General features: G+C 41.5%; 1 protein-coding gene across 1 annotated transcript in view; it reads left to right on the plus strand.

Moving 5' to 3' along the window:
* Positions 1 to 12,090: 12,090 nt before the first annotated feature.
* The window catches only part of OXCT1 (3-oxoacid CoA-transferase 1), a 165,918-nt gene continuing 160,575 nt past the window's right edge, over positions 12,091 to 17,433 (plus strand). Inside the window, exon 1 of the mRNA XM_005889720.3 lies at positions 12,091 to 12,316. Coding sequence (XP_005889782.1) covers positions 12,239 to 12,316 — 78 coding nt within the window. The 5' untranslated portion in view covers positions 12,091 to 12,238. The remainder of the gene's footprint in view (positions 12,317 to 17,433) is intronic.

The raw sequence follows: 17,433 nt of genomic DNA on the forward strand, positions 1-17,433 counted from the left end.
GAACACTTTCTAATACCATACATGAAAATAAACTCAAAATGGATTAAAGATCTAAACGTAAGACCAGAAACTATAAAAATCTTAGAGGAGAACATAGGCAAAACACTCTCCGACACACATCACAGCAGGATCCTCTATGACCCACCTCCCAGAATATTGGAAATAAAAGCAAAAATAAACAAATGGGACCTAATTAAAATTAAAAGCTTCTGCACAACGAAAGAAACTACAAGCAAGGTGAAAAGACAGTCTTCAGAATGGGATAATATAATAGCAAATGAAGCAACTGACAAACAACTAATCTCAAAAATATACAAGCAACTCCTGCAGCTCAATTACAGAAAAATAAACGACCCAATCAAAAAATGGGCCAAAGAACTAAATAGACATTTCTCCAAAGAAGACATACAGATGGCTAACAAACACATGAAAAGATGCTCAACATCACTCATTATCAGAGAAATGCAAATCAAAACCACAATGAGGTACCATTTCACGCCAGTCAGACTGGCTGCAATCCAAAAGTCTACAAGCAATAAATGCTGGAGAGGGTGTGGAGAAAAGGGAACCCTCTTACACTGTTGGTGGGAATGCAAACTAGTACAGCCACTATGGAGAAGAGTGTGGAGATTCCTTAAAAAACTGGAAATAGAACTGCCATACAACCCAGCAATGCCTCTGCTAGGCATACACACCGAGGAAACCAGAATTGAAAGAGACATGTGTACCCCAATGTTCATTGCAGCTCTGTTTATAATAAACGGAAAATTGTAAATCCCCTTAATTTTTCTATGAATTTCTATACAAGTACCACTAATACAGAATTGATCTATTTCTTTTTTACATAAGTGGAATCACATCATAGACATTATCCTGCAACTTGATTCCTTTATTTAACAATATATCCTGGTAAAGTGTTACTGTAAGTATGTGAAGATCCCTCTCATTCTTTTTTACTACTGTGTGAGAGTTGGTCCATAAAGAAGGCTGAGTGCCAAAGAATTGATGTTTTCAAACTGTGGTGCTGGAGAAGACTCTTGAGAATCCCCTGGACAGCTAGGAAATCACACCAGTCAATCCACACTGAATATTCAAATAGTCATTGGAAGGACTGTTGCTAAAGCTATAATACTTTGGCCACCTGATTCGAAGAGCCAATTCATTGGAAAAGGCCCAGATGTTGGGAAAGATTGAAGGCAAAAAGAGAAGGGGGCAGTAGAGGATGAGAAGGGGGAAGTAGAGTAGAGTCAGCATCACTGACTTAATGAACACGAATCTGAGCAAACTCTGGGAGATAGGGGAGGACAGAGGAGCCTGGCATGCGGCAGTCCAAGGGGTCACAAAGAGTCTGAGACAACTTAGCGACTGAACAACAACAACATCCTACAGTAAAGATACAAGATGTTGAAGGAGGGAGAAATTTCAAGTTTGATAGTTTGCTTTGTAAAATATGAGAGGATTATTTCTACATTCTTGACAACGTTGTTTATAATTAATCTCTCTAATTTTTGCCTATCTGACAAACAAAAAGTGACATCTCATTTGAAACTGCATTTCCTTGGTTAGACCATCTTTTCATATAATAGTTATTTACATTTATCCTTCCATTATGTGTGTTCATTTTTCTTTTTTGGTGACTATGTTTTGGCTTTCTTTTTGTAGACATTAGAGTTATAGCTATTAACTGTCAGATTTATATGTAAAGAATACTTTTTCCCACTTTCTTGTCTTTTAATTTTGCTCATAGTATGAGGTTACGGCTTTAAGGTTTATGTGCTTTGTTGAATCTATCAGTCTTTCACTTTATACCTTCTGGATTTTATGATTTCTTTGAAAAGGCCTTTCCCTTTCTAAGATTATAAAATAATTCCTCTACATTTACTTCTACATACTTCATTTACTTCATACATATTAACACCACTGAGGAACTAACTCATCTTTTTCTACCAATCAAAAAGACCAGTTTAGGGACTTCCTTGATGGTCCAGTTGTTAAGATTCTGAGCTCCCAATGCAGAGGGCCTGAGTTTGACCCCTGCTCAGGGAACTAGATCCCACATGCTGCAGCCAAGAATTCACATGTTGCAACTAGGACCTGGTGTAGCCAAATAAATAAATATTTTTAAAAAGACCAGTTTAGCCACATATTAAATTCACATGCATATGAACTACTGAATCTCATGTTAATTCTATGTTATTTATTTAAGAGGATTAATTCTTATATTTCTTTTATATTTCTGTGTACAATCTGTCTTTAAAGTATATTTGCAGAAATAATATTTGGTTTGCTAAGCAAGTGATGTCATTGGAGCTATATAGAAAATTCTGTTCCTGTATTGCCAGTGTCAAAGATAAGCAAGTGAGTGAGTGAGTGAGTGAAGTCGCTCAGTCATGTCCGACTCTTTGCAACCCCGTGGACTGTAGCCCAAGCAGGACATTAAAGTTTGAAAACAGATTTTATTCGATAACTACTGACTGTAGGGGCAAGAGCTGAGCTCCATCTGATTAGTGCAGAGATGACGGCATTTTAATGGCAGAATGAAGGAGTAGGGAAGAGTGAGCAGGGCTCAAGTAAAGAGGGAAAAGAAAAATTGCAACTACAAAGGGTGGTATCAAAGTGATTAGGCTAGCTGTGTCTGCCAGCTGGCAGTTAAGGAAACTGAAATTCTATCCTTTCACTGAGACTAGGAGACAAAGGCCCAATTCATCCTGATAATTATATTTCCAAGAAATAGTTTCAGGTCCTGGAGAAAGATACCTCTGAGTAGCAGGAGGTATGTATACATCTCTATGACAAATCTGAACAGCACATTAAAAAGCAGAAGTGTCACTTTGCCGAAAAAGGTCTGTAGACTCAAAGCTATGGTTTTTCCAGTATGGATGTGAGAGTTGGACCATAAAGAAGGCTGAGCACCAAAAAATTATGCTTTTGAATTGTGCCAAGAAACCCTTGGACAGCTAGGAGATCAAGCCAGTCAATCCTAAAGGAAATCAACCCTGAATTGGAAGGTTCATTGGAAGCACTGATGCTGAAGTTAAAGCTCCAATACTTTGGCCACCTGATATGAAGAGCCAGCTCATTGGAAAAGACCCTGATGCTGGGAAAGATTGAAGGCAAAGGGAGAAGAGGACAGCAGAAGATTATTTTATATTTTGCTTTGTTTCAATTAGGTGTCATAGGGGGTTTTAGCGACATAGTCATTAGCTGATTTCTGAGGTAGTTGATTTTCATTGTTGCTGAATCAATCATTATTCATTCATACAGATGACCTGGACTATTAGACTATCACCTTTTCGTAAATAGCTCCAAAAGCACTTCATGTCAAGTAAATTCTACAGACTTATTTTGCCAGTTGGATCATGGCTCACATCACTCTTAGGGAAGCCTAAGTACTATATTATGAGACTCGATGGGTTAAGAAAGACATAGAAAGACAGAGTCCCTACCCTTTTTGAAGTATTTAGGTAGAGGTAAACATTCGTATCAAATAGCAGCAAAATTGTCTTTTAAAATGTATTTAGTAGTTCAATCAACCTGGATTGTATTTTATATATACTCTGAGATATAGCAATCTATATATATTTTTAAATTTACAGCAAACTTTCCTAATCCAATTCAGGGACTAGTTAATCTGTTTCTGCTAGTTAAAAAGACAATCTGTCATATATTATTCTGAGTTCTACCTCCCAGCTGCATGATCTGGTAATCTTTAATAGGTTAAAATCAGTTACACCACAATTGAGCATAGAAGCTACTACTTTGTTAGAGTTGATAGAAAAGTAAAAATATAATTTAAAATTTAATTTCAAAATTAAATGTTTGTATAACACCTGAAGTACTTCTGCAAAGCTCTTAAGGTATGATGGTTTAGAAAGAGCTTGGCTATAATTGGATGTTGAACTTTAACCTGTAGCCTGTGTTGTTCAGTCTCACTATGTCCAACTTTTGCAAAACCATACACTGTAGCATGCCAGTCTGTTATTCCATGTCTGGTTGTAACTGTTGCTTCTTGACGTGCATACAGGTTTCTCAGGAGGCAGGTAAGGTGGTCTGGTATTCCCATCTGTTTAAGAAATTTCCACATTTTGTTGTGATCCACAGGGTCAAGAGCTTTAGCACAGTCACCGATGAAGATGTTTTTCTGAAATTCTCTTGCTTTCTCTACGATCCAAAGGATTTGGAACTTTCATCTCTGGTTCCTTTTCTAAATCAGCTTGTATATCTGGAAGTTCTCGTTTCACATATTGTTGAAGCCTAGCTTGAAGGATTTTGAGCATTACCTTTCTAGCATGTGAAATGAGTGCAATTGTGTGGTAGTTTGAACATTCTTTGCTATTATAATCTTCTTTGGGATTGGAATGAAACTGACCTTTTCCAGTCCTGTGGCTATTGCTGAGTTTTCCAAATTGCTGGCATATTGAGTGCAGCACTTTCACAGCATCATCTTTTAGGATTTTAAATAGCTCAACTGGAATTCCATCACACCCACCAGCTTTGTTCATAGTAATGCTTCCTAAGACCCACTTGATTTCACACTCCGGGATGTCTGTCTCTAAGTGAGTGATCACACCATCATGGTTGTCTGGGTCATGGCAAGAGTGAACATTGACATTTTAGGAATCAGTGAACTAAAATGAATGGGAATGGGCAAATTTAATTCAGATGACCACTATATCTACTACTATGGGCAAGAACCCCTTAGAAGAAATGGAGTAGCCCTTACAGTCATAAAAGAGTCTGAAATGCAGTACTTGGGAGCAATCTCAAAAACAACAAAATGATCTCTGTTCGTTTCCAAGACAAACCATTCAATATCACAGTAATCCAAGTCTATGCCTCAGGCATGAATGTCAAAGAAGCTGAAGCTGAATGGTTCTATGATGACCTTCTAGAACTAACACCAAAAAAAGATATCCTTTTCATTATAGGGGACTGGAATGCAAAAGTAGGAAGTCAAGAGATACCTGCAGTAACAGGCAAGTTTGGCCTTGGGAGTACAAAATGAAATAGGGCAAAGGCTAATTTGTTTTGCCAAGAAAACACACCGGTCATAGCAAACCCCGTCTTCCAACAACACAAGAGATGACTGTACACATGGACATCACCAGATGGTCAACATCAAAATCAGATTGATTATATTCTTTGCAGCCAAAGATGGAGAAGCTCTATACAGTCAGCAAAATCAAGACAGGGATCTGACTGTTGCTCAGATCATGAGCTCTGTATTGCAAAATTGAGGTTTAAATTGAAGAAAGTAGGGAAAACCACTAGGGCATTCAGGTATGACCTAAATCAGATACCTTATGATTATACAGTGGAACTGACAGATTCAAGGGATTAGATCTGATAGAGTGCTTGAAGAACTATGGACAGAGTTTTATGACATTGTATAGGAGGTGGTGGTCAAATACATCTCCAAGAAAAAGAAATGCAAAAAGGCAAAATCGTTCTCTGAGGAGGCTTTATAGACGGCTGTGAAAAGAAGAGAGGCAAAAGACAAAAAAGAAAAGGAAAGATATACCCATCTGAATGCAGAGTTCCAAAGAATAGCAAGGAGAGATAAGAAAGCCTTAAGTGAACTGGTGTAAAGAAATCGAAGAAAACAACAGAATGGGAAAGACTAGAGATCTCTTCAAGAAAATTAGAGATACCAAGAGAACACTTTATGCAAAGATGGGCACAATAAAGGACAGAAATGGTATGGACCTAACAGAAGCAGAAGATATTAAGAAGTGGTGGCAAGAATACACAGAAATATACGAAAAAAGGCCTTAATGACATATATAATCATGATTGTGTGGTCACTCACCTAGAGCCAGACATCCTGGAGTGTGAAGTCAAGGGCCAAAGTGGAACTAAAGTGCCTCTTGATGAAGGTGAAAAAGGAGTGAAAAAGCTGACGCAAGACTCAACATTCAAAAAACTAAGATTATGGCATCCAGCCCCATCACTTTATGGCAAATAGATGGGGAAGAAATGGAAACAGTGACAGGCTTTATTTTCTTGGGTTCCAAAATCACTGCAGATAGTGACTGCAGCCAGGAAATTCAAAGATGCTTGCTCCTTTGAAGAAAAGCTATGACAAACCTAGACAGTGTATTAAAAACAGAGACATCACTTTCCTGACACAGGTCTATATAGCCAAAGCTATGGTTTTTCTAGTAGTCATGTATGGATGTCAGAGTTGGACCATAAAGAAAGCTGGGTGCTGAAGAATTAATGCGTTCAAACTGTGGTGCTTGTGAAGACTCCTGAGAGCCCCTTAATAACAAGGAGATCAAACCAGTCAATCCTAAAGGAAATTAACCCTGAAGAACCATAGGAACTCTCAGTTCTACTTGATAATTATAAAAAAAAAAAAAAAAAAAAAAAGAACCATAGGAAGGACTATGATGAAACTGAAGCTCCAATACTGTGGCCACCTGATGTGAAGACTGACTCACTGGAAAAGACCCTGATGCTGGAAAAGATTGAGGGCAGAAGGAGGCTGGATGGCATCACTGACTCAAAGGACATGAGTCTGAACAAGTTCGGGGATATAGTGAAGGATAGGAAAGCCTGGTGTGCGGCAGTTCATGGGGTCACAAAGAGTCGGACATGCCTGAATGTCGGACATGTTGAACAACAAAAAGAACAACTACTACTTCATTTAGGAAGCAACTGCAATAATCTAGTTTACAGAAAGTCCTGCACTAGGGCAAAATGAGTGAAACTGTGGAGGTGGAATCCGATTCAAAGATACGTCATAAGGAAGGAGGTGTTTAACACCACACAGTGCAGCATTTGATGTTTCTCAGTTTATGGAAACATAGAAAGTATTTGAGAAATACTGGTTTGAAGAAATAGTTCTTTAGGGTATTCGTGTAAGATGTTCACAGTGTATGTTTGACATATTTGTTCAGAGTATAATCTTTTAAAAACAGAGTAGTACAAGCAGGTATTGGTCCAGACATGACTTTTATCTTGCTGTTTGGCAGCTCTCCTTAACTATTGCACCACAGGAGGCCATGTAGCTAGGCAACAGCAGAGCTGAGATTTTTAATCCAGTCTTGCTACTACAGAGTCCATGCTCTTTATTATTTTGATATCGGAATTTGATTCTGAATTGTGCAGATTCATCCTGTGAAAATCAAGAGGCAACTAGACTTTAGAATTTAAAGGTGATGAGAAAAACCAAAAGAGATGATCTCCTTCTATGCCAAGTTAGTGGGAGTTTTGGATCTTAAAGACTATGAGGAAAACCACTGATAGGTTTTAAGCAGAAGTAACATGATCAGTGGAGGTGTTGGAATTGCAGTTGAGTTATTTCAAGTCCTAAAAGATGATGCTGTGAAAGTGCTGCACTCAAAATAACAGCAAATTTGGAAAACTCAGCAGTGGCCACAGGACTGGAAAAGGTCAGTTTTCATTCCAATCCCAAAGAAAGGCAATGCCAAAGAATGCTCAAACTACTGCACAACTGCACTCATCTCGCACACTAGTAAAGTAATGCTCAAAATTCTCCAAGCCAGGCTTCAACAGTATATGAACCATGAACTTCCAGATGTTCAAGCTGGTTTTAGAAAAGGCAGAGGAAACAGAGATCAAATTTCGAACAACCATTGGATCATTGAAAAAGCAAAAGAGTTCCAGAAAAATATCTATTTCTGCTTCATTGACTATGCCAAAGGATTTGACTGCGTGGATCACAACAAACTGTGGAAAATTCTGAAAGAGATGGGAATACCAGACCACCTGACCTGCCTCTTGAGAAATCTGTATGCAGGTCAGGAAGCAACAGTTAGAACTGGACATGGAACAACAGACGGTTCCAAATAGGAAAAGGAGTACGTCAAGGCTGTATATTGTTACCCTGCTTATTTAACTTATATGCAGAGTATATCATAAGAAATGGTGGGTTGGATGAAGCACAAGCTGGAATCAAGATTTCCAGGAGAAATATAAATAACCTCAGACATGCAGATGACACCACCCATATGGCAGAAAGTGAAGAAAAACTAAAGAGCCTCTTGATGAAAGTGAAAGAGGAGAGTGAAAACATTGGCTTAAATCTCAACATTCAGAAAAATAAGAGCATGGCATCCGGTCCCATCACTTCATGGCAAACAGTGGAAACAGTGGCTGACTTTATTTTTGGGGGCTCCAAAATCATTGCAGATGGTGACCGCAGGCAGGAAATTAAAGGATGCTTACTCCTTGGAAGAAAAGCTATGACAAACCTAGACAGCAGATTAAAAAGCAGAGACAATACTTTGCCAACAAAGGTCTAGTCAAGGCTATGGTTTTTCCAGTAGTCATGTATGGATATGAGAGTTGGACTATAAAGAAAGCTGCTGCTGCTGCTGCTAAGTCACTTCAGTCGTGTCCGACTCTGTGCACCAAAGAATTGATGCTTTTGAACTGTGGTGTTGGAGAAGACTCTTGAGAGGCCCTAGGACTGTAAGGAGATCCAACCAGTCCATCCTAAAGGAGATCAGTCCTGAGTGTTCATTGGAAGGGCTGATGTTAAAGCTGAAACTCCAATACTTTGGCCACCCGATGTGAAGTCCTGACTCATTTGAAAAGACCCTGATGCTGGGAAAGATTGAAGGCAGGAGAAGGGGACCTCAGAGGATGAGATGGTTGTATGGCATCACTGACTCTATGGACATGAGTTTGGGTAAACTCCGGGAGTTGGTGATGGACAGGGAGGCCTAGTGTGCTGTGGTCCAGGGGTCACAAAGAGACATGACTGAGCAACTGAACTGAACTGAAGTGAACATGATCAGACTTGAGTGCATGAGAGATAATGCTGGTATGTTTTGCTTCTTTGAGTTTCTTTAGCACTTTAACATAATTTTCAAATTCATTCCAGGACTTGAGTCTCCAAACATTTTATGCGTTTATTTTAGTATTTTTTCCTGAGGAAAAAAACTATACTGTAAGTAAAATTAAACTAATTTTTTAATGTAGTGAACAAATATTAGTACAGATTAACCCACTCCAGTGTTCTTGCCTTGAGAATCCCAGGGATGGGGGGAGCCTGGTGGGCTGCCGTCTACGGGGTTGCATGTAGTCAGACACGGCTGAAGTGACTTAGCAGCAGCAGCAGCAAAGTAAAAAGTTTTTTTATGTCTTTCATACCTATTAGAGGAAAATTATCTGTCTGAAGAGATTTGTTTTCCATATGTTTAAGAATCATTGTATTAAATGAAGCATACATAGATTTTTTTTTTTTTAATCTTCAAATGACCTGGTTAAAAACTCCTATTACTAGTTAAACCAGTCAAACAACATTGGAAAACAAGTCTTCAAATACCCTGATTATCAATTTGAAGAAATATCCAACCGTGATGGCAAAATGTCCTATCTTTCAGTAATGAGAGATGATAACTACCGTATTTTAGGAGAATTTAAATAAAACTCTCTTAAACAGAGAATGACAACTTACCGTCTAACCAACTCTGACACACTGATGGCAATCATTTGATAGAAAGGGTTTGTTAGTCCCTCAGTCGTGTCCGACTCTTTGGGAGCCTATGGATTGTAGCCTACCAGACTCCTCTGTCTATGGGATTTTTCAGGCAAGAATACTGGAATGGGTTGACAATTCCTACTCCAGGGGACCTTCCCAACCCAGGGACTGAACTCGGGTCTCCTGCACTGTGGGCAGATTCTTCAGTGTGTGAGCCATAAAGGGAGGGGAATGTTTTTGTGTAAGTATACATAGATGTATGTGCTTAGTTGCTAACACACACATACATATATATAATAGTTTATTGAAAAGTGAAAGTGTTAATCACTCGGTCATGTCTGACTCTTTGTGACCCCATGGACTGTAGCTCACCAGGTTCCTCCACCTACGGGATTTTTCAGGCAAGAATACTGGGAGTGGGTTGCCAATTCCTCCTCCAGGGGATTTTTCCCTACCCAGGGATTGAACCCAGGTCTCCTGCACTTTAGGCAGACTCTTTACTGACTGAGCCATTTATTATGTACAGTTAATGACACTGTTTTGATTTCAATAAAATCAATTTTGAAATTAAAAAATGTAAAAATAATAATAAATGCAATATGTATAAAATATATGTATTTTTATATATAATAACATAATACAAAATAAACTTTCCTATTGCATGTCTAAAATCAGATCATTTGTTTAAAAGCTTTGAATTCAATTCAATTCCCCCATTTTAAGAATGTGGAAGTTAAGCACTACAAGATTACCTGAAGGAAAGTTTCCAGAATATGATATATATTTTGTCACAAACTGCTCCTTAAACAAAAGGGAGCTATTCTTATTAGTTCAGAAAAATTAAGATATTTTTAAAAAGTTGATTTCAAACTGATTAAATTTAAAATGGTTTTGTGGAACCAGAAGGAAAATCTGTACAGAAAAACTTTTCAATAATTTGTTCCAGTTGAAGATACTCATGTTTTATTTATAAAGTACAAAACAGAGCCATAGAGTCACCAAAAAATAATAATGTGTTTTGACCACAAAGTAACGAGGCTGATTTTCTTCACAAGATTTAGAATCACACAGAGTAACACTAAAAATATGCATCTTTTCCTCAGCCAGGAGCAACAGGGTGAGACCAGCCAAGAAGAGTGTGTCATATGACCACAGTTTGACAAAGTTACTAATGCTATTTTCCATTTCATGTGCCCTGTGGAAGGGCAAAAATGGAAAAGCAGACCCAGTTGTGAGGATAGCTTTTTCACATTCTATCAGCTACAGCACAATAACTGTTATATACTGTATTGCGACTAGCAATGGAACTTTAGTTCTAATACTTGGATTTCCCCTCCATCCAATTTCTTATGTGTTGAAAATATTGGGCAATGCAAAGTTAATTTCTCCTCATGTAGTTGGACAATTTAATTTGGTATTTTGTTCCCTCAATGACTTTAATTAAAATTATAGTATTTATAGGAAAAATGAAAAACTTCGGAGTTGAAAGAATAGCATGAAAGGGCAAGCACTTTGATGGACAGACTTTGAACTGGACCAACTGTCCATTTGAATCTCAGTGTACTTGCTAAGGAAGCTATGGGCTCATTTAATTTTCGTGTTTGCTTTGCTTTGATTTAAAACTAACAACCACGTTCCTTCGGTCAGCCCTTAATCAAATAAAATGATTATGGACTTTTCACTTGGTCCTTCCATCCAGCTACTAAGAGCATAGATGGTTTTGAAGAAACCTGACTTGGCTCAGGTCTTCAAGGAGCTAGCTGGCTAAAAGATACGGCTTGGATTGAATATATGTGCTGTATCAATGCACCATTGCAACTTGAATAAACTTAGAATAATGCCTAAGATTTACTGGGTGTTTATAATGGAGCCAGAAGCCTTGCATGAATTACCTCATGTAATCTTTACAACAGTTCTGAGTAGTATTTAACAGTTTTAATTTGCAGGCTTAGTAAAGTTAGGAAATTTGTCTCAGATCTGTCAAAGGGATTACCAGCTGCATGTTTGCATCTGGTGAGTAATCTCGGGGTTTTCCAGGAGTCCAGTGTCCGAAGATCCTGAACAAGGTAGACTTGGATGATGCCAAGCGGGGAAAAGTTGTGCCTACATCCGGTCCCGGAGGGCCAGTCCTCGTCTAGCCTTCTTTACCAGGGACCATCTTGATGCAGCCTGTCTGATCATATCTCAGGGCAGACGGCTCCCGGCTGATTCTCAAACAGTTTGCTGTTTGCTCTGAGAAGCAAACAGTAATACTCTTACACAAGCGAGGGCGGGTGTGGGGAGAAAAGACTGAGAAACGTTAGACGTGGGAACGTTGTCCACAGATGGGGAAGGGCCTCAAGGCGGGTCCACCTTTGCAGCCTCCACAGGTTCCAGACACTGATAAGAAAGAGCAACAAGCTCCACCGCCCGAACACTAGGCTAAGACCTATCCCTGACCTTGGCAAAGACAGTTACTCATGACCGCTCGCACCCTACCGGCTGCTGCGGCGAGTGAGCGCCCCGGGGCAGACCAAGGCACGCCCGACCGCGTGATGTATCCGACCGCCGCCAGGCCGGGACCTTCCCCCGCGACCCGCCCCACCCGCGAGCCCCTCCCATCCTCGCTGCTCCGTCTGCCAAGCCCCGGCGCCAGAGGACCCACGACGTCACCGCAGCGCTATCGAGCCTCCAGCCCGCCCCCCGTGCGCCTTCCTTTTCCTCCCGTCCCGTGACGCGGCGGCCCGGCGGCGTCAGTGGACACACTCACACGCGCGCTGCGGCCCGGCCTGCGCCCACCCCAGCATGGCAGCTCTCGCACGCCTCTCCTCGCGCCTGCGGTTCTGCGCCTCCGCCCTCTCCTCAGCGGGCGTCTGGTCCAAGGTAAAGTGCAGGTGAAGAGCAAGGCCTCGCCCGGAAGAACGCGGACGAAAGCCTGAGCGTTTTTTTTTGGTCTGTCCACACCCAGCCTCTCCAGCCCGGGAGCCGGCATCTGGGCGCAGTACCCAGGGCCCCGAGGCGCGCCGACGCCTCCTTGCCTCACTGCTTCTCCGCCTGGCCTCCTTGATTTGATTCTGCACCTGCTTCCCCAGTGAGGCGAGACGAGGCACAAAAGTGCGCGGAGAGGCCCTGGCTCGCGTCTCCATTTCGCGGGCAGTTTCTTGGGAAGGGGCTTTGGCGGCAGGAACGACCGGGAGGGTTCGCCGGCTTAAGGAGGGCAAGGGGCGACGGCTGCAAGGGGTAGGTTTGCGCTCCGAATTGGGGATCTCGGGGCGGAGGCCCCTCTACAGGTCCGGAACTGAGGGCTGGGCTAGCCAGGGGTCGGCTCGAGTTTGCCGCCAAGGGGGTGGAACGCTGCGCCCCTTCTTCTCCCTACGGGGCTGCGCTGCACCTTGGCGGTGGGAAGCGGAACCGGGACTGGAGCGCTTGCCGGCGCGTTTACCTCGCCACGCCGAGTAGCCTGTGGAGGTCTGGCGGTGCCAGGACGCGGGCTTCGAGCGCGGGCATCCCTTTCTTCTGAGGCTCCTTGGGATTTCCGTTTTCAAAGTTCTTTGCAAACGTTGTCCACTCTCACTGCAAACTCTTCACGAACGGTAGTATCTCGAGGCCCTCGCGCTGCGATTGTGGGCTGTGAAGTCTTTTTTCCCCGCGTGTCCTGTCCCCGCCTGTAAGCCCTCGCCCTGGTGCGGTTCTTATCCGGAGTCCTCGGACAGGACCAGAGTGACGAGTATAGGAGACTAGCTTACCTCCGCTACTTCCGTCACCACGGGAGCCTTTTCCTTGGAAGAGACAAAGAAAAGTGATGTTTTTGAATAATAGTTCTGAGCTTAAAAGTGTGCCTTGAACACTTATCTCCTCACAAGGAACTCCTCTTTTTCCCCATTGTTGTGGCATCTTACTGGCATCCACTCTGAGAGCGGTGAACGGAGAGGGGCTGTGACTCACCGGTAGGTGAGTGCTAGATGGTGATTAAGAACTGGAAAGAGTTACACATAAATGCCTGTTAGGAGGCATTTTGATAATTGCAGGTAGCTTTGGATTTGTAAAGCATTGTTAGAAGGGAGCTCGACCTTCTGTCATTGCTGTGGGCGCTGAAACGAGTGCAAATCAGGACACAGCGACCTCCTTGGGCCAAGGTTAATAACATTCCTTGTTTTGGCACTTTGTGTGTGCATGCTCAGTCGTGTCCAACTCTTTGCGACCCCATGGACTGTAGCCCGCCAGGCTCCTCTGTTCATGGAATTTTTTTGGCAAGAATACTGGCGTGGGTTGCTATTTGCTATGCCAGGGGATCTTCCCGACCCAGGGATCGAACCCACGTCTCTTGTGTCTCCTGCATTGGCAGGCAGATTCTTTACCCCTGGGCCACCTGGGAAGCCCTGCTAGTTACTTATTTGCCTAAGTGTAATTTACTTATTTTCTTATTGTATTATTAAACTATTCCCAAAGCCCAGCAAGCGTCTTTTTAGATGGCCGAGTTACAAATTATGGATTTTCCTGTATCTCATCTCTCCTTCAGGATTTGATCATAGGTCCAACTCCCCTTTCTCCGTGTTCCTCCAGCATTTGGCACTTAAATCCCTTAGTGTTTACCCCTTAAATCTTCACCTCCTACTTGTGTTAACTGTAACACTTGCATACTTGTTTAACTTTTTGAACGTGTAGACATCATCTTCATAACCAGATGAAATTTGCAGACCATATTGTATGCCTTTTTCTCCATCTCTCTGAGCATTACGCACTGCCATGCATAGAATAGACACTCAACACATTTCCTACGTGGATGAGAAAACACTGTGGGCAAACTTATGGAGTAACCTTGAGGACATAGATTTTTTTACTAAATATAACCAACAGGTAAAATGAGGTGTTTTTTTTTTTTTTTTCTTGTTTGTTTGTGATAAACATGTCTTCCAGACTTGAGTGTGCATCAGAATTACCTGGAGGCTTTATCAAATAGATTGCTGTGTTCATCCCCAGAGTTTCCCATTTAGTAGGTCCTGGTAGGAGCTTAATACTTTGCATTAATTAGTTCCCAGATAGTAAAGCTGCTGGTCTGAGGACTGCATTTGCAGAGCCAGTGGCATTGGCTTTGACCTAAACAGACTACCCGAAGGTATCTTCCATCTTCCTTAGTCCATGATTGTTTTGGAGGGTATGTTTAATACTATTTTCCATTGACTATAGAAAATTATTACTGAAAATAAAAATCTTAAAACTACCATTAACACTTTAGCTATTTCTCTTCTTTGAAAACCATCTTTTCCAGATTTATCTCCAACCCCAGACTCTCCTGAACTGCCTTCCTTCCAGTACAACTTACTGGTTCATGTCACTCAGTACTTCTCAAGTCTTTCTGATCAAAAATGAACCAGCCGTAACGTGGCATTTTCCTTCCTTGTTTGTTTTTATTATGGGTAACAGCACCGGTATCCATCCAGAATGTAAGCTGGAAATTTAGAACCATTCTCTCCTCTGCTCCTTTCTTTAACTTGCAGTTGATTACCAGTGTCATGTGTAATAATTTTGTAGTTGTTTAGTGGCTGTTATCCTTGTAAGTTTCATTAGAGCAGAGACTATGCTTGTGAGTTTATTTGTTCGTTAACTCTCTAGTCTCAGTATTAAGTATGAAAGGGAAAGTTGCTCAGTGTCTGACTCTTTGTGACCCCATGGACTATACAGTCCTTGGAATTCTCCAGGTCAGAATACTGGAATGGGTAGCCTTTCTCTTCTCCAGGGGATCTTCCCAACCCAGGGATCGAACCCAGGTCTTCCACATTGCAGGCGGATTCTTTTCCAGCTGAGGCACCAGAATGGGTATTTTAGAACAAATAGAGGAATGAATGAAAGAATGAGTTCCCCTGCCACTTTCCTGATTCAAGTTTTTGTATGAGAGTTGTGACATCTCTGTTTCAAACAAAACAAAACACTTTGCTGTCCTTTCCTCATTGAAGGATGAAGTTGAAGCTCTCTAGTGTTGTCTTTAAGGCCTTTTGCAAATTGCCCTGACTCCCTTACCAGCCTGATCTTCATGAGCTTCTCTCTACAGTGTGATCCTTCATGCCCTTGAAAACACAGTCTTTCCACATCTTGGTCGGAGAAGGCGATGGCACCCCACTCCAGTACTCTTGCCTGGAAAATCCCGTGGACTGAGGAGCCTGGTAGGCTGCAGTCCATGGGGTCGCTGAGAGTCAGACATGACTGAGCGACTTCCCTTTCACTTTTCACTTTCATGCATTGGAGAAGGAAATGGCAACCCACTCCAGTGTTCTTGCCTGGAGAATCCCAGGGACAGGGGAGCCTGGTGGGCTGCCGTCTATGGGGTCACACAGAGTCGGACACGACTGAAGTGACTTAGCAGCAGCAGCCACATCTTGGTACCTTTGCTCAGGCAGCTCCCCCTTTCTGGAATCCCCACCCTCATTATTTTTTTTTAAGTCTTGGCACACTTTTACACTTTCTGATCTGCTAGGCAGAATTCATTGCTTATTCATCTATGATCCTTCAGAGTGCTTCAGGGCATCCCTCCAAATTGGAATAAAATATGTACATTCCCTAAAAAACAAAGTATGCTGTTGCTGCAGAGCACTGGCCCATGTCAGCAAGTCCTGTGAGCTCCTTGTGATTCATTTGTGTCATAAGTTAGTGATTAATTATTCATGATAGTGTCCATCTTTGGTCAACGCTGGTCCGGTGCTGGATACCTAAAGCGTTTTAGCACATGTCACTACTTCCTTTTGGCAGTAATGCCATGCTGTCCTTGTAAAACTGTGTATATCCACTTAAATGTTAATGCCCTTTCCTTTTAATGGTGTTCTCTGAACCTCTCTCCAGATGGCCTATCCTCCCCACTTCTATATCTATATGTCCAATTTTGAGACTGACCTGGGCAATGTCAATCTTTCTGTGTCCTGATATATTTAACTAACTATAGGGTAACAAGGGAGAGAGCATGTAGTTGTATAGTTCCTATCATTAAGATAAAATTTGTTTAAAAATAAAAAAAGTGTGGTTTGTGAATTTTCCCTCAGATGTCTTCAAAATGAAGTGCATTTTCATTTCACTAAGTTCTGGAGTGTTGAATGACAGAAAAAAGAAATTTAGGTGAAAGAATTAGTGGTAGAAGTGGTTAGAAAGGAAGGAGTTCTGGATTGGGAAGTCATGAGATAAAACATAGGCTCCACAGTAGAATCTGATCTCAAAGATTCAGTGTAAGAATTTGAAGATAAGAACAAAGTGGGAAGAGGGAGAAGATTTTAAAAGAACTAGATTTAGTAGAAAACAATTTTGCACTGTAAGAATTTTATTTCTTAGCTTCATTATGTACTGAATCACTATTATTTCTTTCCCTCAATAGTGTTAGCAGAAACTAGTGGCAACAATGAGATGGAATTTTGCAGAAGGTAGGAGGGTGGAAAAACAAAACAAAATATATTATGTTAATGTAAAGGAAGATCTCAGTGGAAAAAAAAAAATGCTCCTAGAATCAGTAGCTGTCAAAGCTGTACAGTGTTCATTACTCTTCATTCTTTTAGGTAACTGCTGCAAAGTTGAAGGTTATTTTATTTATTTCCTTATTTTTGTAGTAGATGATGCTTGGGTTTTTTCACATCATTATTTTAATATTTAAAATATAGTGGAAGGTAGAGCAGTTTAGAGCTCTACTTGAATTCGGTTATCATAAGAATTAAGGTAGGTAATTAGAAACATATTTCTCCCCACCTCCCTGCCAATTCTTGGAAGGTGTTGGGTGTCTGTTTCTTGACCACCAGAAGCAGGGAATGTGGGAAGGGATAGTGGGCAAGGAGTATGTGTGTCAGAGAACAGATTCCAAGGCTTTCTCAGGGGTGCTGCCTCCAGGTTGTGGGCAGTTCGCTGGACTTCAGGCCTTGAAGATCCACAGCAAACTTTCTGTGGTAACTGGCCTCAGGCATCGTGCTTCCTCTTTGTCCCACTGCCTGCAGTTCATATTGCTGTTTGCCCAGTAATCTTTGGATACT

Source organism: Bos mutus, chromosome 20 (genome assembly GCF_027580195.1).
Source record: "Bos mutus isolate GX-2022 chromosome 20, NWIPB_WYAK_1.1, whole genome shotgun sequence".
NCBI lineage: Eukaryota > Metazoa > Chordata > Mammalia > Artiodactyla > Bovidae > Bos > Bos mutus.